The sequence below is a fragment of the Pan troglodytes genome, chromosome 1 (assembly GCF_028858775.2).
Source record: "Pan troglodytes isolate AG18354 chromosome 1, NHGRI_mPanTro3-v2.0_pri, whole genome shotgun sequence".
In the NCBI taxonomy this organism is placed as follows: Eukaryota; Metazoa; Chordata; class Mammalia; order Primates; family Hominidae; genus Pan; species Pan troglodytes.
The window spans coordinates 18247974-18265935 of record NC_072398.2 but is presented as its reverse complement, the minus strand read 5'-3'; the positions used below and the strand labels follow the sequence as shown (position 1 = coordinate 18265935).

Here is a 17962-nt window from a genome sequence, read left to right as displayed (position 1 = left end):
ATCTATTTTGCCATCTTCTCCCAATGTGCAAATCTGTTCCTGTTACTTCTCTGCTTATAATCCCTGAATGGCTCACCATTGTCTTCAGGGGAAAAAATTCCTTAGCTTGGACTATAAAATGATTTATGTTCTGACTTCTGCCTATCTTTCTAGCCTTAATTCCTGATACTCCCTTAATTGCAAACTCACCACCAGGCGTAATGAGTTAGTCACAGTTTCCTGACCATACCTAACTCATCCATGGGTCCACGTTAATCACCCCACCTCTCTCTGTTTTCCATTTTTCCAAATAGCCCTGTAGCACCAGAAGGCTGTATCAGGCACCCCTTCTCCAGGTTCCCATGGCATCCTGTGCATGTGATCAGCTCACTCTTAACACACTGCATAGTAGTTGTCTGCTGGTCTGTCTGCTGTGAGCTTTCAGCAGGTGGGGCTGTATCTCCCTTCTGTATCCCCAACACACAGCACAGCACAGCACACTGGCTGATCCACAGTAGCCTTCGATTAAAGTTAGTTGCTTGAGTCTACCTATCTATGCCACAAATTATTCCATGAGAAATAGGAATATACAAGTCACAAGGTGAAAAGAAATTTGTTTTCTAGAAATTAAAAAAATAAATATACATACAAATTATATTTCCATTAAAACCCAAACTTAAATGTCAAAGGTGTATAGAAAAATATTTTCTTAATTCAGCTTCCTGGAACTAGAAGCATTTTGGAGGTGACACAACTACCATATCTATACATTTTATCTAAAATTAAATTCACTAAAAGATGGGCTGATAATATAGGTCCCCAAGAAACTGATATTCTTTAATATTTGTTCACCATTTATTTAGAAGGCAGCTAGGCACATAAAGAAAGAGTAAAGAAGTGAGCATTTCACCCATGTCCCCAACTAGCAGAGCCTCTGGACAAAACAGAAGTTTTCCAGCCAACCTGACTTGCCCTCCCCAGATGGCAGCTTAGTTACCAGATAGTGTTATTTATCTAAGCTCTTTGTGTGTTGGGGTGGAATGGGGAGCCGCCCACCATGAGAGACTCCACCACGAGAGACTTGTCAAATAATTTATTTGAGCCATGTACTATCAACAGAATATTATGGTTACTGTAATGTTCTCCATCTAATAATTTTCTATGTTTTAAGACTCCTTAAAGACTGACGCCCTAGGAAAACATCTGCAATCTACCCTTCGGTTGTGCTCTACACCAGACAGAAGGGCCTGGGGAAGGAGTATGGCATGTGCTATGTTTCTTTCTGCAGCTGGGCTAGAGGAAAGGAATGCAGGCAGGACTCCGCAGGTGCAGAGTCAATCAGTATGTTCCCTGGTCAAAAAGTCACCAGGAAAGGAGCAATGGGTCACTCCTGGTCTCCATGGCCTGTGTCTTGAGAATAAACTCCTAGGAAAAGAAGAAAGATGCACAAAAGGTTCGTACCTGATTAAATTAATGTGGTTGTTAAAACCTCTGCTAAGACTTCGTGCTGGCATTTGATCTAACCACAGCACGGGCTGGTCTGGGTCAGCAATCCTATAAAACAGAGACCTTTATAAAACCAGAAGTGTTCAGAAGCATTCCAAATAAAACATGTAGAAGTGTTTGCAAAGGTGGGGATAAAGCAACAGCTAGTCCATTATATCTAAAAACGTGATGTCCATACCTACAAATTCCAAACAGATGTTCCAGCTGGACCAGGCGAAAAGCCAGGTAAAGGTAAAGGTTTAGGAGCAGAGGACAGTTTTTGTCACGCAAATGAATATCAAAGGTTACTCTAAACTAGCTAGTTGCCAGGCACACCATTATCTATAAAGGGACTGGTCCAGCGAAGTTCATTCAGAGGTACCACAGGTAATGGATCTGTTCTTTCAAAGAGACTGTTTCTAAAATGCTTCATGTAAATAGGTGATTGAAAATGTGACAACAATCAATTCTTTTTTTTGTTTTTTGAGATGGAGTCTCGCTGTGTCGCCCAGGCTGGAGTGCAGTGGCGCGATCTTGGCTGACTGCAAGCTCCGCCTCCTGGGTTCACGCCATTCTCCTGCCTCAGCCTCCGGAGTAGCTGCGACTACAGGCGCCCACCACCACGCCCAGCTAATTTTTTGTATTTTTAGCAGAGACGGGGTTTCACCGTGTTAGCCAGAATGGTCTCGATCTGACTTCGTGATCCGCCCGCCTCGGCCTCCCAAAGTGCTGGGATTACAGGCGTGAGCCACTGCGCCCAGCCAATCAATGCCTATTTTGAAAATATTAGTTAAGTGTATGTCAAATAATAAAGATGCCAGCAATTTCTAACAAACTTTAGAGAGGAAAACCTAACTTGGAAGGCCTGGTGTTAGCAAGCAAAACAGGGTTCATAGCCTGTTAGCTAAAACAGACTGACGTTATTTGACAATGATAAGACTTATAGTTTATTTTCACTGAGATGTTAGTTACCTTCTCCATTTAACTGCAATGTCAAACATGTCTCTCCACTGCATTAACCGTGTCTTCCCATTCATTCGAACTTTCGAGTTGGTCCATGTACGCTGCACGGCTTGCATGACCTCCAATGCGGCCAAACCCATAGCTACGAGAAAGGAATATCGAGAAGAGTTAGTACACTTTAGAGGGACTGAGTTCCACCTACTTTACAGAGTCTCAGTGATAATTCAAGAGTTAACACATAAAGGGTCAGAAGTATTGGTGATATAACAAGACCCAAGGCACGTTTCAGTCATGATGGTCCTACTAAAATTAAAACCCATCAGTTAACTGAAGACAACTCAAGTTGTCTGCTCCCAACTCTGCCTCCTACTGAAACAAGTGGAGGTTTGCATTCTTCTTCACTCCTATAGTAAGGAAATAGCTCCCTGGATCAGCTGTCTGATTTTGAGTAAGGACTTAAGACCTATATTCTAGTTTATACTACAGCAATAGCAAAAAAGCCAAGGATGGAAGCAGTCTTCTTTCAGAATTCAGTTTGAATGATTCTACACATTTCTATTCTGATCACATGGAGAATTTGAATAAGCACAATAAATACTAATTTATTAAAATGCACAACATGGCTTAACCACCCTTCCTCTTATGCCAGGAATATTTTCATTTTCAGGTAGTTTCCAGAATACCTCTGTGTATTCTCTTGTTTGGCAGGAAACCAGGTGTTTCATATTGCATCAGGGATCCCAAACGATCAGCCACACAAATCAGCTCCTGTACTTCAGGCTTATAACTCTCAAAATTCTGATGTAACACATCTCTGGAAGAAACATCATGTACATGATAAGGACTTTTACAACAGACATTTGGTAATCCAATTCCACCTGAGAAGCAGTCACTTCCTCCACGGGAAAACTAATGAAGCAGTCTATGACCACATAATCCTTACTTCAGTCCTTTGCACCCAACCATACCTCAGCTTAAAAGGGAATCTCTATGATGGCATGTGCATAATTGCCATCACATGCTGGTTAGTAACAGTGAAAACTATGATAACTAGTATGCAATTCAGAAGACACCTCTTTCCATTATTTGCTTTGTAAACTTCTCCAGAATACATTCCTGAATGGACTGCCTTTTTCAACAAGCAACCAAACCTCTGCCCTTTGTCCACTCCTCAACCCTGCCCAAGTTGTATTAGAACAAGTATACTTGGAATGATACATTGAAATACTACTGTTTAGCTGCCAACCTGCTTGATGCTTTTATAACAAAGACTGAAACTCTAAATTACAGGTTGTTCTGGGGATCTCCAAGACCATCCTTACTCAGGCTCAGAAGTTGGCTGAAAGGGCTCAGTGGACTTAGCACATAATGATACTCACAATAGTGAGTATCATTTTTTATTTTGTGTCCTTTACAAAACAAAACCAGCAGAGGGAAGAGGCACATTGGGAGAAGTCTGGAGGAAACCAGTCACAAGCTTCCAAGGGTCCTCTCCCAAGGAAGTCATATATGACACATTAAATTCTCCCAGCGATTAGTTGCGAACACGTGTAAAATGCTGCCAACCAGGAAAGCTCATTAAAGACTCAGTGGCCAGGGTTATAGACACCTTATGCCTGGCAAGTTCCCAAATTCCAGATACCCAGAAGGAAAGCAAGTGTTGAATAGAAATCACACTGTTTGAACGCACAGTTTAGGCACAGGGAACCTCTCCTATTAGTTTTGGGAGTGGTAGGAATCCCCTCGAAATCCAAGTTCCCAGATACCAACCAAGGGTCACTCTTGCAAGCAGTCCTTTCTAAGGACAGCAGTCATAGACCTGCTACTATGTTAACTCTTTTGTGCATAGAAATATTTCTCAAAAAAGGAGTAGTTAGAGAACATGCATAATCTCCATGAGCAATCAATTTTCTTTTTATTATTTTTGCTCATTTAATAGTTGAGACACATAGAAAACACGAAGTCAAATTACCCAGTTTAAGAACTAGAGCAATTCATGCAGTTGTATCTACTTGTATGCTGCTTTCCTATCCCATCCTCCTGTCTCTTGAAATGTGTGCTCCTGACTCACGTACCTTTTTAAAAACTAGGTTTGTTACATACATATATATATACAATATACTCTACAGTTTGGCTTATGAGCTTTGGGAGAAAAAAATATGTGAGAGCACAGCTTACTGACTTGCTGCTTTTATTCAACATTACATTTTAAAATTAATCCACATTGTTGCCTTGGTCATTTGTTTATACTGCTGTATAATATCCCATTGTGTGACTGTATCACATTTATCCATTCTTCTGTTGATGGACATTTGGGTTGATTTCCAGTGTTAGCTGTGAACAAATTCTGCTGGCAGACCTGTATAAATCTCTCCTGGTAGACATGTGCACAAGTACAAAGTTCTCTGAATAGACACAGGAACAGAATCTTATATCAAGTATGAGAATATTCAGCTTTACTAGATAATGAAAAACTGCTTTCCAAAGTGGTTGTAGCAACTTATACTCTAACCAGGAGTATAAAAGTTCTCCATAATCTCCCTTCTGACCAATATTACTATTATCAGACTTCATAACATTTGCTCATCTAGTGGCTGAAAAAAATCTCATGAGGCCTTAATTTATGAACTAAAGTATCTCTTCATGTTTGTCATTCATGTTTTCCCTGTGGTAAAACTACTTGTTCATGTCTTTTGCACACTTTTCTATTGGTTGTCTCTTATTTTTTAATTTGTAGTGATACTTCATAAATTTGGACAGTAATTCTTGGTCAGTTATTAAATTTCCAAGTACCTTTATCCAATTTGGGCTTATTTTTCTTTCCTTATGGTGTCACTTGTTGAACTGAAGTTCTTAGGTTCAAGGTAGTCCAATTTATCAATCTTTTTGTTTCAGATCTATGCTTTGTGCTTCTTATGAAATCCTTGTCTACCCCAAAGTCATAAACATCTTCATTTATATTTCCTCCTAAAGTTTAAAATATTTTGCCATTCATACTTCAGATTTTCATCCATTTGGAATTAGATTACTATGCCATCACAAATATCAATTTTATTTTATCCATAAAATAACTTAATTGGCCCACTCCCACATCTTAACCAGTCCCACTCTGATCTCTAACACACCTTTCCCATTTATCTAAGTTATCTATTCTCTTCCTTAGTCCACTTGTCTATCCCTGCACCAATACCATTCTGTTCATTATTATATTAAGTTTTGCTACCTGGTAAGATGAGAAGCTTCCCCTTCAAGCCTGAGCATCCTCTTCTTTGGGAGTATCTTGATTACTCTTGGTCCTTTGTTCTTCAATACAATTTACAGAATTTGCTTAACAAGTGCCTCAAAAAAACTTGGGATTTTGAATGGCATTTTATTAAATATATAATTAATTTGCAGATAAATGGCCTACTAATGTTACTGAACTTCCAATCCATGAACACAGTATTTCTCACCATTTATTTGTTTTATCTTAGTAACTTTCAATTAAGTTTTGTGATCTCCATACAGATTTTATACAGATCTTGTAAGATTTATTTCTAAGTATTTGTTACTACTATAAATGATATTTTTGTTGCTTATATATAGAAATATAACTGATTTTTGTATATCGATTATAAACAATGAGCTTGCTAAACTCTCATCATTTCCTATAATTTGTAGATCTTCTAGGTTTCCTTTGTAGAAAACTATGTGATCTGCAAACAATGACAGCTTTCTATTTTCCTTTCTAATCCATATCACTGATTTCTTTTTCTTCTCTCTGTGCACTGTCTAGGACTTGTAGTTCAGTATTACAGAGAAGCACTGATTCTGGGCTTTTTGCTTTGACTCCCAGTGGTAATGTTAATGTATCTACCATTTCATAAGTTAAAATGATGTTTGCTATAGGTGTTTTTTGTTTTGTTTTGTTTTTAGAGATGGGGTCTTTGCTGTGTTGCTGTAGTGCGACGGATGGATATTCACAGGCAAAAGGATAGCATGCTTGATTGAACTCCTGGCCCCAGGCAATTCTCCTACCTCACCCTCCCAAGTAGCAGGGAGTAGCGTGCCACCATGCCCAGCTTATAGCTCAGTTTTGAGAAAGGAAAAAAAAAATCATCTTCATTTAAAGCACTTACTTTATGTGGGGTTGCAACCCTGGCTGCTCTTCGTAGTCTTCTATGAGGAAAGGCAAATTTTTAGCCCAGTGGTCCTTAAAGCTTCCAGGCAGATCCACATCAATGTTATATTCCGTAAGGGGGGTATCAAGGTGTGCATGAAGATATCGAGAATACTCTGCAGAAAGGAAATGAGATCTGACACATCCAAATACTGCTAAAGAAACTTTCTTAGGGCTAGCTGCCATACAAATACTTTGTAACAAGCTGTTCTTCAATTATAAGAATGCTAAAGAGTTTCTAAATTTTAGTAAGTCACTATTAGTATATGATAGAGGTAACCTGCCACTGACTTGAGATAACAAGGTCAAATATAAGTCAGTCAGTCTGGGTCTACTTTGGCTACATTTTTTTTTTTTTTTTTTTTGAGACGGAGTCTTGCTCCAGCCCAGGCTGGAGTGCAGTGGTGCAATCTTGGCTCACTGCAAGCTCTGCCTGCTGGGTTCAAGCCGTTCTCCTGCCTCGGCCTCCCGAGTAGCTGGGACTACAGGCACCCGCCACCATGCCCAGCTAATTTTTTGTATTTTTAGTAGAGACAGAGTTTCACCATGTTAGCCAGGATGGTCTCGATCTCTTGACCTCGTGATCCGCCTGCCTCAGCCTCCCAAAGTGCTGGGATTACAGGCATGAGCCACCGCGCCCGGCCTAGTTTGGCTAAATTTTAATCACCTTTCCAGGAAAACCACTAAAAATCTCATTGTTTTCAATTCCAGAGCTTAAGAATCCAAGTTCAGTCTCAGATAGAGCCTGGTACTCTGTCAACTGGTATACAGATTAATTGGGTATATAATTTCACCAACCGACTAATGGACTGCTGCTTATCTCTATGAAAGCAGTGTAGGAAAAAACCCAAAGTACAGAATACCTGCCCCTTCTGCCTATAATTCACAAGCGCAAGCTCCACTGAACCAGAAAAGGGAATTGTAATTCAGGTAGAAGAAAGATGTTCTCTAATAGGTAGCCCCTAGCCACCTGGCTATTGGATACTTAATGAGGCTAGGGTGATTGAAACTGAATTTTAAACTTTATTTAATTTGAATTAATTTAAACTTACAAACTGATACTTGATTCAATCATCAGAAAACTTCAGTGCATTTGGAACAACTTACACATATGAACCTACTTTCTTAACTATAAATATTATAAATTCTAAATTCAGATCAAGTATTTCCAATGAAAATTTAACATCCAAATTGAGATGTACTATAGCATAAACTATACATCAGATTTCAAAGACTTAGTACAACAAATAATGTAAAGTATCTAATGAATAGCAGCTTCATATTAATTATGTTATATATTGAATGGATATTTTGGGTATACTGAATTTAAAATTATACATTATTAAAATTAATTCCACTTCTTTGATTTTCACTTTTTTAATGTGGCTACCACAAATTTAAAATTACACACACAGCTTTCCCCTTTTTTTTATTTTGGACAGTCATGGTATAAAGGGCTCACAATAACAAAAAAGAATGTAGGCTTTAATAAAAAAAACTGTCTTCAGAGACAGGAGATAAAAGGTGAGTAAAACTACAACTAATAAAAGGGTAACTGCAAGATTTGCTTTCTTCCTCACCTCATATTTCTCCAAAATATATGAGAATTTTGATATGAAGGAATGACAAGTCAAAGATACCAAGTTCACATTTAACAGTAAGAACCAGCTGGGCGTGGTGGCTCACGCCTGTAATCCCAGCACTTTGGGAGGCCGAGGCAGGTGGATCACGAGGTCAAGAGATCGAGACCATCCTGGCCAACATGGTGAAACCCTGTCTCTACTAAGAATACAAAAATCAGCTGGGCATGATGGCGCACCCTTGTAGTCCCAGCTACTCGGGAGGCTGAGGCAGGAGAATGGGATGAACCCAGGAGGCGGAGGTTGCAGTGAGCTGAGATTGCACCACTGTACTCCAGCCTGGTGACAGAGCAAGACTCCATCTCAAAACAAAACAAAAAAAAGTAAGAACCTCACAGAATGTCAGTTTCATGCCCTTCCTGTATTCTTGGATGAGATGTGATGAGACACAAATATTCCAGATGCTTGTCACATTTAGTTCAAAATATGGCTTTTCGACTTAAGTAAAAAATGTTTTAACTTTAGAAAGTAAAAATGTTAAAAGTGGTAGAAAATGCATTTGACTGATCTTTTGAAGATAGAAACATCTAGTCTCGACACTAGCACTGACAAGGTGTGGCTGTGGACGAGTCACCTGGCCTCTTTCAGACTCCACTGTTTCATACGAAACATAAAAGAGTCAAGCAATATGATTTCTACAGCTTTGAGCATGAAAATCCAACAATTCTGTGATTTTCTGACTTACCTCGGAGATACTTTACTTTAAGATACTCAGGGCTAGCCTTCTGGCCTGGGAGAGGATCATTCAGCATAACTTTTGTTTGTGCTTTTATCCCTTCATAAAACTGTCCCATGGCAACATGGCTGAGCCCTTTCATATACTGGCACACTTCATTATATGGCTCTAGCTGCAGACACCGCTGAGGACAAAATGCTGCATTAGTATCAACACAGTTTAGGAAAACTTTGAAATGCTTTATTCTTTACTCTGGAATTAGTTTTCCCTCCAGGTTAAACCAGACCTGTAAACTAGTCTACAGGACAAGAGCAATGATTTCTTCTCTTTCTTTTTGTTGGAGTAGAAACACTATTCTCAGTCCCCCTTCTCTATTCATTTCACTAAACTTCACTGAAGAATAATCCAGTAATTCCAATTACAGTGTTCTTATTTATGGATGCTCACCTTAAAGTTCTTAAGGGCTTCCTGTAAGCTGCCGTGGTGGTAGAGCATCATTCCCCGGAGCTGGAGGGTTTGCACATGATTTTGGTTGAGCAACAGTGCCTTTTGAAAGCTCTCAGTGGCTGCTTCAAAATTGCCCAGTTCTCTAGGTATTTAATAATAGTTATGAATACAGTATAGATATTACGGGAAACATACAGAATAAGCTATCCTCAGAATTATGGACCAATATGTAAACAAGATACCTTGATGGGAGTGTTCCCTTTGTTGCTTTTTTATAGCCTCTGACACATTACATTTCACTTACTTCTAAATCTCACCAGCTCATAGGATAACCACAGAGCTCTTGAAATTCTGTGGGGAAAATTCATCTGCTGATTTCCAAAGGCAGACGCTTATTCAAACCCCTCTCCTTGATTATTCACAATGAGTCCCAAACCCTAAAAACTGTGTAAATTTTAATATATGGATAGAAACACACTTTTCCCATTTGGAAAAAAATATACCAATTATAATCATAAACAGTTCATCATTCTCAATCAAATTCATAGCCTTAAAAATGCATTTTTTTTTTTGGTCACCAAAGTTGCTTTGCTTAAAATCTAGTAAATCATTATATAATTTAGAATTCTGAAAAAAGAAGTGTATTTTAGAATTGTAACCATTCCAGGATGGAAATGGTTGTTATGGATCAATCTGCTTTTTATTTGCTTTTTAAATAGGTTTAGAAACCAGGTCTCACTGCATTGCTCAGGCTGAAATCAGCCTCCTGGGCTCAGGCGATGCTCCCACTTGACCTCCTGAAAAGCAGGACCCAATTCTCTATAAATAGTGAACATTTTTTAAAAATATAATTCCTGCTTACATTCATACAGCACTTTACAAGGTGCTTTCAAATCTGTTTTCAATTTATATTCAATAATTCTGTGAGACAGGAAGCACAAATATCATCCCTTAAACACCAAACAAATCCAAACACACTTCTTCCAAGTTAGTATAAGAGCTCCTCAAACTATCAGATAAATAAGCTCTTGAATGTAATCCTTCCTGAATAAGGTACCTAATAAAGGGACTTTCTGTCGCTGTCTTTCTTTTCTAGCTTTTGTAGCACCTTTACAAGTGAGAAGCCAGAAGCTCAGGGAAGTTAAGCACTCATACCTGCAGAACGACCAAGGCAGAACTAAGTCATGAGCTCCTTCACTCATGCCATCCTACCTCCTTTTCATAACACAATATACTTTTTTTTTCCTGTTTTGAGATAGAGTCTCGCTCTGTCGCCCAAGCTGGAGTGCAGTGGTGCAATCTTGGCTCACCGCAACCTCTGACTCCCGGGTTCAAGCGATTCTCCAGCCTCAGCCTCCCAAGTAGTTGGGATTACAGGAACCCACCACCATGCCTGGCTAACTTTTGTATTTTTAGTAGACACAGGGTTTCACCATGTTGGCCAGGCTGGTCTCTAACCCCTGACCTCAAGTGATCTGCCTGTCTCAGCCTCCCAAAGTGCTGGGATTACAGGGGTGAGCCACCGCTCCCAGCTTACTTTTTTTTTTTTTTAAGCCAAAAGTCACAATGGCTGTATTCATCAGGGCAATGCATGGCGTCAGGAAGCCAAGTTCTAGTTACAACTTCTCATTCTCAGCAGATGTACCTTATAATCACAACTTTTCCATCCCTTCATTCTACGACTCTTCAAAGAGATCATAGGAAATTTACCTTAGTTACTGTCTAAGAAAGTAGCAGCAGCGTCTACACCCCAATAGCTTACAATGCCACTATTCAAAACAACCCTTGAAGGATGAACGTTTTCTAGACCAATACACACGCTGATGTTAAGAGAGAATACTGTGCATCATGACATCCTCTGGTACAATTTATTTTTCTGCATTTCAGAGAAAATGTCAACAAGTCTATACATACTTGCACAATTCAAAATACCCATCTCCTTTGGTTAAGAAATACTATTTCTTTTAAATATTATGTGAAGCTATCTTGTTTCCCCACTCTTCAGCCTCCCTCCTACCCCAACTGTTATTATTTTACTCACCTATATGCCTGCCCTAGACTTTTATATGCATCAATAAAGTCAACTTTCTGCTTCAAAGCTTCTTTGAAGGATTCAATAGCTTCCTATAAAAAGTGTAGAGAAAATTATTTCATTTGCATAATTGTTAAAATTGAGATTCACTTAAATCATAAAAGGATTTAAATATATATCCTAGTCTCTGACAGATTTTCTTTTAGGAGGACTTTTAAAAAAGAGAGGCAGAAAATGCAATAAACTATAAGTCAGAAGGATTTAATTTCAGTAAACAAATGCATTACTATGAAAAATACGAGACTTAAATTTCTCCCCTTTACAATGGGAAATCAGCTTTCCATTTTATCTACTTCATTACTAGCTACTTCATTAAAACTTTGAATACTAATCATTTCACCTTCATATTATTAATATCATATCCTTAATTAAGAAAGGCCCTAGGACCAAAAGCAAGCCTAACAGCTGTGTGAAATAATTTAAAATGATCATAACTGGCAACATTTAAAATTGAACCGAGAGACAAAAAAGAAAGCCCAATGTGAAACTGTTCCTAAAACAAGCAAAAAGGCTCCTAGATTCACCATCTGAAGGATTCCCATGATCTACGAGGAAAAAGAAAAAGTAAAACAAAACAAAAGAAAAACCTTAAGTTGGAGGTGTTTGGGGTTAGCTTCCATCGGCCTAACACCAAGTCTGTGGCTAAGAAAGTGAGAACTGCTAAGCAGGCACTATCCTTTGGGAAGCTATCCTTGGAAATGCATGGTGTACTTGGCTACTGCCTAACTCCCTCTCCATCTATGAAAACTATTAATCAAGTGTACCATTCTATTTAAGTAGAAACAACCTAGGCTTAAACCAACATTAAATGTACTTTTCACTGTGACTTATACGCTGCAATAAAAAAAAATTACGACTATATAGCTTACTAACACTTTTCCTAAGGAAAAGACATATCTTACTAAAGTTACCTGCTATAAAGCATCATGATCTCTAATAGCTTTAATGCAAAAGACATGACTTTAGATAATTTTACACCTGATTAGATAATTCATAGAAGAAAACTACTGAAGATGTCACATACCTTGTACATGGTAGGCACTCAATAAATATTTAATGATTTGGTAAGGCACACAAAATTGCAAAAGCAGTACAATTCTAATTCTTTTCAAAAAGGCATTCATTCCCTGCACCTTGATTTTCTCTGGAAGGGAGACAGCAGGACAAGACAGGCTGGTGTGCAAACTCTTCAAAGGCAACGATGGGATGACAATCTACTAATTAAGGACTCCTGCTGAATATCTACGGTTGGGTAGAGAGATGAGAATGGATAAACTTTAACATTTAAGAAATGTTAAAGATCACTTTTAGTTAGGCTTCTTGCCATGGTGTAACCTTGATCTTTTAAGACTTTACCACTATATTCTTAATTCAGTAAACATATATTGAGCGCCTACTATGTGCCAGAGACAGTGTGAGGTGCAGGGAAGGCAAGGATGAGCCAGTCATTATCTCTGTCCTCTAAGAATGGAGTCTAGTTAGAAAGCCAGTTGTGTCACCAGGTTATCGGAATACAAATTAAGAGCTGCAATAGAGATATAAGTAAGTCTCTGAGAATGAAGAGAAAGAAATCACTAACTGAGCCTGGGGTAAGAGAACAGGCTTCAGGGAGGAAGTGACAATTGAGTTGGGCCTTGGAGAATGAAAAGAAATTTGGTAAAGAAAGAGGGCATTTTGGAGAGGGGAAATAGTACTGTATAGTGGCACAGATCACTCAGAAATGGTGCAGGAGTGCAGGGTGCATGGGTGGGTGCAGTGGAGAGGGAAAAGATGGGAGACCAGGCTAACGTGGGAAGCTGGGCCAGGAAAGGAAGGGCCTCCTGGGCCAAGCAGTGTAGGCAGTGAGGACTAGGGGGCTTCACACAGGTGCATGACCTCAGGAAATGTACTTTTTAGAGATGATTACTACTAGCAGCAACAAAGACAGACTAGAGACAGAAGGGAATGGAGACAGGGAGCCAATTAGGGAGTTGCTGCAGTAGTCGGAGCAAGAGATAATGAAAGCTCAAACTAAGAAAGTGTCTCTGAGGAGAGAAAAGAAGGGTCAACCTCAGGAGACATTTTGAAAGGCAAACTACAACAGAGTTTGGTGGCTGCCTGGGTATGGGAGATGAGGGAGAAGAAAGGGTAGGAAGCTTTTAAGCTGAAGAGCTTGGGTGGGTGGCAAGAACATTAACCAAGTAAGGAAGTACAGGAGAAAGGGCAGCTGCAGGTGGGGATGGGGTGGGGCAGGAGGGAATAACGAGCCCATCGGGGCGTGTTAAGTCTGGAGTGCTTGTGGACAGCTAGGTGGAGACGCCCAGGGGGCTGCCCACTCCACTTACAGCATGCTTGGACGCCACAGTTCTTCAAAGTCTGATTTCTCTTCAGCTTTTAAGAGTCTTTGGTTTCGGGGTTCCTGTCTAATCACTGCACAGCTCTCTACCTCATTCTGCCAAAGAGGGGACATAGTAGAATCAAGATTTTAAGGCGTTGGGAACAAAGAAACTACGTTTGAATGAATCAATCTCTAAGCATATGAACTGGCTCTGAATTAATTTGCTTGGCAAATGCCATCCCACCATTTTCAGTCCCCATCTTTCTTACTAGTTGACAGGCAACCACCACCCTAGGGCTGTTCCTTGTAACTAAGAGAACACTCTCAGAAAACTCTCAAAGTGAAGACTGATGGTGCTTGGGACACATGGTTTGTGAAATATCCTTACAACATAGATAAAACAATGGAATTCAATAGAAAAGTTTTTGTTGTTTCCCTGGGAAGATCCAAAATGCCTGATATAACCCCTGGATTAGATAGTTGTAAAACTTGTAATGTAATATTGCCTAATATACTTCTAACATATTACATCATATAGTAAATAAGCAATCACCCACTCAATTAATTTCTAAATTGCTGTTGGCCAAGAGAGACCACCTTTAGGATATAAAGATAGCTCAAACTCATTGGTCCATTTAATACTTGTCTCTGCGGTTAACAAGAGAAATAGAAAAACCTAGACAAAGTTCATTTATTAATTCAGCCGTTTCACTACCGACTCAGTTTTCCAATCTGTGTAACAGGGACACCCTCCACTCCTTCTATACCTCATGGGGATGCCGTTGGGATGAAGGAGTCAGTAAGTAACCACTCTAACCTCCTCAGACAGCGGATCTATAAAAACGCAAAGCAAGAGTTCCCATCTATTATACTTGCTGATGCTGTGCTTATGAGCATGGTGAAAAGGACAGAGTACCAAATAACTTGGTAGGACTAGTTTGCTGAGGGGCTTTTAATGCTCAAAATGAAAGCACTGTTTCTAGGTTCTTATCATGCAGATCTAAAGCAAATCAAACTGAATTTCAGTTCTTGTGCAATTTGTAGTTAGTTTCTCTTTTCTGAAAAATTCTCATTTTCAAATACCCCAAAGAGCCCCATCCATGTTCCTAAACCTGGCTTTACAGTAACAATGTTAAAAGTGAAACCGTTTGCATTTGTTTACTTTTAAAAATATTTTCAACCTCTTAATACGAATAGGTTGGTATTTTTTGTATTTGTAATCTTTTTCTCCTCCATGAGATATCCAAGGGATGTAATTTGAGTAGAGTACCGAGGTTCTGAGTTTTTAAAATTTAAGGTGACTGTCAGAGAAGATGAGAGGAACAGAGGGCAGATACAAAATAAACTGGACAAGTCTATCTGGCAGCTGCTGAAAGCATGTTTTAAGAAATTGTTCTCAAAGCCTGCGGCTGCCAGTCTGAATCCTGAGGGGAGAGAGAGGTCTTTATTAGGAGTATCCTCCACATACTTCCAAAAGGAATGTGAGGTTTATGAAATAGAATCTGCAAAATTCCTTTTGGTTTGGTTTTTAGTGGGATGGGAGTTTTCTTTTAGAATCTGTAAAACTTTAAATTTTCACATATAAAATAATCTATAATAATTAATATTTGATTCCTGTTTAAAGCTTACAAAGTACTTTTCACATAGAGTATTTTATTGAATCCTCATGATCACTCCAAGAGGCAGAAAGTAGAATTGTTTCCACTTTATAGACATGGAAGGAGAAACTGATTGCCCATGGAGCTTGGAGCGAGAGCTCAAACCAAGACCATTCAACATCAACTTCAATGCTCTGTCCTTGAAATTCATTATTGCACTAATACGTATTGAGCACCTACTTTGTGACAGGCACTGCCCTTAACACTGAGGATTTGCAATGTGCAGCCTTTTCACAGGTAAACACTCTCCCCACAACCCAAATATATGTATGTCAGATCCTCAAACCTCTTTCAATAATAAAATGTCTGTTCTTTCTGCAGAATACATATCCCTGCCACACATTACTAAATTTCTTCACAGCCTTCAAAGTTCTTGTTAAGTACCACCTTCTGGGGCTCCTGTCAGAATGAATTGCTTTTTGGCTGTGCAGGCTGCCTCTGTTTCGTTCTCAGGCCCGTCTGTCTTCCATCAGGTAGCTTGGATGTGTCCTGTGTGAGAGCACCTACTGTGTGCCAGGCCTTGAGCGGCACTAAGGAGGCCCAGGTGAGAGAGGCAGCTCCCCGTCAGGTTCCAGGCCCCCGGCTCCTGTCACAAGCCTTCTCACAGTGGGTTCCCCGCACAGACTCGGAACATGGAATCGAGTGCCCAGGCAGGAGGAAGGGCCAGGCTGGAGGCCACGTTTCTGCCCATACTTTCAGTCAGTTCAGATAGCTTTCCTGTTTCCCTCTACCTCCTCTGCCCAGCAGTCAGGCAGTCCTCAAGCAATACTAATACAGTCAATCAAAGAAGGGTCTCCCAACCTGTTCCTGTGGTCTCTCAAGGAGCTGGGTCAAGTTTCATGCCCACTGACCTAGACCCAACCAATGTCACCTAGTCAGTCCTTCTGTCCCTCATCTCCTCAGCCACCACACTGTCAGAATCTACTTCCTAAATTACAGATTTGGTCTCAGTGCTGGAATCTACGCATTTTGGCAACCTAGAATTTATAGATCCTCTGGTCTGCAAATTTAAGTCAAAATGCTTAGCACAGTACTCCAGGATAAGGACCTGCCCTCCACCGACCTTCCAGCTTCATCTCCCTTAAACCATACCCAACTACTTCCCATTCTGTGAACTGCCCATAGTTCCATCTCCCCAAGTCATCACCCACGCTCTCCTCTCTGCCTGAAGGGCTTTTCTTCTCCCACCTCCACCCCCTAATCCTACTCAGTCTTCCAGCTCCAGGACAAAGTCCACCTGTTCTTTGGAACTTTCTCTAACTCTGCAGTTCCAATGAATCTTTCTTATCTACGTTTTCAAAGCACTTTGTTTATATTACATTCTTGAGTATGTTTACCATATGATAAATTATATATGGAAAAAGCTTTGCAAACTGTATCCTCTATAAAGTATCATTTCTTCCACTTATTAACCTTTGATCCTTTCCCTTTCTGTATCTCCCTCCAAGAACCCATCAAAGAGTAGGAGCTCAATAAATAATAAATACCAGCCATCAATCAAATGAAATTCCTCCCACCCACAAAAGAGAAGCAGAGTCATCATATGGTACACATATGCACAACACTTTCACCTTCAGAAGTCCTCTGTGAAAGAAAGTTAAACCTTTGTATAGCATAGCTATAGGCTGGTTTTTGTTCAGTTCTAAGGACTGCTGAAAGTCTTCATGGGCTGTTGCATAGTCCTACAAAAAGGAGAGTGGGGGGAAAAATAAAATAGTATTCATTAGATATATGAACATTTCCTAATTTTTGGCTGGTAGAGAAAAAAAATCTCAATTCATCCTCTGCCCTTTTTGGCTTTAAAGGAAACATTTCATGACACTATATATTGGTTAAGTGCTTATACTACTCATTCAAACAGTTGGGAGTTTTTTAAGAAAAGCGATTGTGAGAAAAACAAAGGTTTAATTTAAGCACTCTGTCTCAACTACAAAAAAATTTATCTCAAATAGTATTATGGTAATAATCTGTTAGAGAAATTTCTGGTACTAGCATTTTATCATACTGGATATTTCCAGAATAATTATGCCACAGATTAACATTAAAATGTGTTATGCTGAGACTCTTTTAATATATTTTCTTTGGCACAGAAAATTGTTATTTAAAGTACTATAAGCCACAGAAATAATTGTGGCAATCATAAATGCCACTCTGATGATAAAAGACAACCTTGTCAGGCTTGGGTCACTTACATAGAGAAGCTACAGTCTGGAAAGCCATGCTAGTTCAGGGTGTGTTTCTTGGGCTGTGAAACCCAAAGAAATTCAAATTGTACCGCTAAGTTTAATAATCACATTGACAACATGCACACCTGCTTCCCTATGAGGACATTTGCGAGAAAGATTGACATACAATCCACAAACTAAATTTATCTTTCTCTCTCTTTTTTTAAATGCCAGTCCAGAATTAGTTATTGCTGACAGCTCAAACAAGAAAATGTTTTTAGTACTTAATGTTCTCCACTGGGTTTAATTTCAGCTACAGAAAATGCTTTTATAACTCTTATGACACAGACATATTACTAAACAGTCAAAGCCCAAATCTAT

The 17962-nt window shown here is 39.4% G+C and overlaps 1 protein-coding gene across 13 annotated transcripts in view; it reads right to left on the bottom strand.

Annotated features, from left to right (window-relative positions):
* Positions 1–17962, bottom strand: part of TTC13 (tetratricopeptide repeat domain 13) — a 72744-nt gene that overhangs the window by 16195 nt on the left and 38587 nt on the right. For 7 of the 13 annotated variants that reach the window (XM_016940774.3, XM_054660048.2, XM_016940779.3 and 4 more), the window contains 7 exons: positions 11391–11473; positions 9350–9491; positions 8912–9086; positions 6546–6702; positions 3111–3241; positions 2437–2569; positions 1441–1533 (listed from right to left, as the gene is read on the bottom strand). In XM_016940774.3, the coding sequence (XP_016796263.1) occupies positions 1441–1533; positions 2437–2569; positions 3111–3241; positions 6546–6702; positions 8912–9086; positions 9350–9491; positions 11391–11473 (914 nt within the window). Of the gene's footprint in view, positions 1–1440; positions 1534–2436; positions 2570–3110; positions 3242–6545; positions 6703–8911; positions 9087–9349; positions 9492–11390; positions 11474–16987; positions 17099–17962 lie in introns of all 13 variants that reach the window. The other 6 variants (XM_009441650.5, XM_016940757.4, XM_016940764.4 and 3 more) reach the window with 1 other exon arrangement.